At 38.5% G+C, this 2,479-nt stretch overlaps 1 protein-coding gene across 1 annotated transcript; it reads right to left on the bottom strand.

Annotated features, from left to right (window-relative positions):
- Positions 1-1,000: 1,000 nt before the first annotated feature.
- On the bottom strand, positions 1,001-1,564 carry LOC132314361 (uncharacterized). Its single transcript, XM_059813237.1, has one exon. The coding sequence runs from the start codon at positions 1,562-1,564 to the stop codon at positions 1,001-1,003; it is 564 nt and encodes a 187-aa protein (XP_059669220.1).
- Between the last annotated feature and the right edge of the window lie 915 nt (positions 1,565-2,479).

A 2,479-nucleotide genomic window follows, 5' to 3' on the forward strand; every position in this document is an offset into this window, starting at 1 on the left:
GAACAGATTGGAGACTCCGAGGAAGTAAGTGTCCAAAATGAACATGATATTTACTTATTTATAACAATTGAAACTGATTCAATATATTGCAGGTGCAGAAAAACCCTTCTTCTCCTATTGTGCTGCAAGATCCAACCCAAGCTCACCATTCATTACTTTGGACTCTCTATTTGACTCTGTGTTTGATTCCCTAGATCCTGAATCCCCTGCAATTTCAACTGGACTAGCTCCCGATACTCCTTTAGAGGTAACACAGGCTGTGCAAGTGTTATTCAACATGGTGCAACAAGATCTCTCTTTTACCCCCTCGTTCAAAAATGAGTTGACCGAAACACTCTCTTTCCTGAGTAGCTACCCTGGATTTTCCTTAAATGATTCGGTCTTTTTCAAAAACTTTCAGCTCCAAATTCCTACTATCATCACTGCATTCATTGAGTCAAACCAGGTTCTCCAACACTACTCCACTCAAACCCAAGAAAAAGAAAAGTTGGCCAGAACTTTGAAAATGGGCAAAGAACTCCACTCATCTTTGAAGAAAGAAGCTGCCGAGTTAGAAACCCGAGAGAAGAGACTTCTAGCCGAGCTTGCTCAGTTACAGCTAAACAAAACCCAACTTAATGACAAAGTTATGGAATTAAAAATCCAAACTGAAACTGCTGCTCCCAAATTCAAGGTGTTGCAGACCCAATTGCCTCAGTTGGAGCGATCTAAAAAATAAGTGGAAACCAAGCTCCAACAAACCACCACCTCCTGGGCCGATTTCAAGGCCAAAATTGAAGATTTTTACACAAACTTTACCCGACTTTGAACAATTATCTCTCTATTTACAATGGTCTGTAATATGGTTTTGGACAATCTTACTTTTCATGGGGCCTGTTTTGATATTTTGAACAATATTTGCTATAATGACCTCTTGAACTTTATTTTGATATATCTTTATTCTGATTTATAGCTTCAAAACAACTTACATAAAAATAAAACAATACAATCCAATCTATTTTTACTTAGTGGAGGTTTTCTTGTCCTCCATAAGTTCAAAAATAGTTGGATTATATTTCTTCAGGTACCTTCCATTTATTGGTCTCTCATGGATTTCACCATCTAGATCTTTTAACCTATAAGTGCCTTCATGCAATACTTGATGAACCAAATATGGACCCTTCCAAGTAGGTGACCACTTGCCATAAACTCTATCCACCTTCCCAGGTGGAAGATTTGTTTGCCAAACCATATCACTCTCTGCAAATGACTTGAACTTCACTATTTTGTTGTAAGCCCTCATTACTTTTGCTTTATGAACCATAAGGTGGTCTAAAGCAAGTTTTTGGACTTCATCTAAATCTTCTAACTCGGTAAGCATAGCTTCGTTGTAATCGGCAGGTATAAGATTATGTTGTAAAGCTATTCTTGCCGATTTTACATTTAACTCCATCGGCAACACAACATCGTAGCCAAATGTAAGCCGATAAGGAGTTGTCCCTATACTTGTTTGCTTCAAATTTCTGTAAGCCCACAAAGCTTCTGAAAGGGTTTCATGCCAACGCCTTGGCTTATCTTTTATCATTTTCTCAATAATTTCAATAACAACTTTATTTAAAGCCTCTACTTGGCCATTCCCTTGAGCATAATAGGGTGTTCAAGTCACCGCTTTTACTTGCATATCACGGCCGAGTTGTAATACTTCATTTGCTCGAAACACAGATCCATTATTGGCAACGATTGTTTCTGGTAAACCAAATCGGTGAAAGATATGTTGCTCCAAAAACTGTATCACCGTGTTATGAGTTACTGAGACATATTCCTTGGCTTCTACCCATTTAGTGAAATAATCGGTGACTAAAATTACCCAATGATGACCCTTTGAAAATGGAGGATTAATCTTGCCGATTAAGTCCATGGCCCAACCTCTAAAAGGCCACGGTTTAACCAACAATTGCATCTCTATTGCTAGAACCCACTGTATTAGACCGTGCTTTTGACAATCTATACAACCCTTGGCATAGGTCATACAATCTTTTCTCATTCCAGGCCAATAATATCCATATCGACGTATCAACCATCTCATTTTGATGCTGGCTTGATGAGCTCCACATATTCCTTCATGCACTTCTGCCATAATCTTTAAACCCTCAAACTTGCTAATACACTGAAATAATAATCCATCATCAGCCGATCTCCTATAAAGATCTCCATCCACTAGAACATAATCGACTGCACTTCTTTTTATTCTTCTATCGACTTCTGGAGTTGGATGTTGCAAGAACAGGATATAAGGGATTCGTCAATCATCATCATCCAACTCGGCAACATCAGTGGCAAAAACTTCTTCCATAATTTGATTTCTTGCTTAAGCCGATGGAAGAGATCGGCGTGTAATCTTTATTATCATTTCCTTCATTCCACTCGGCACCCTGACTCCTGAAGCAGTCTATGCTAAATCATTAGCTATTTTATTCATGGCCCTTGGTCTGTATTCCAA

This window comes from Cornus florida, unplaced genomic scaffold (assembly GCF_030987335.1).
Source record: "Cornus florida cultivar Cherokee Brave unplaced genomic scaffold, ASM3098733v1 CherokeeBrave_3.0.0_Hap2_Chr06, whole genome shotgun sequence".
In the NCBI taxonomy this organism is placed as follows: Eukaryota; Viridiplantae; Streptophyta; class Magnoliopsida; order Cornales; family Cornaceae; genus Cornus; species Cornus florida.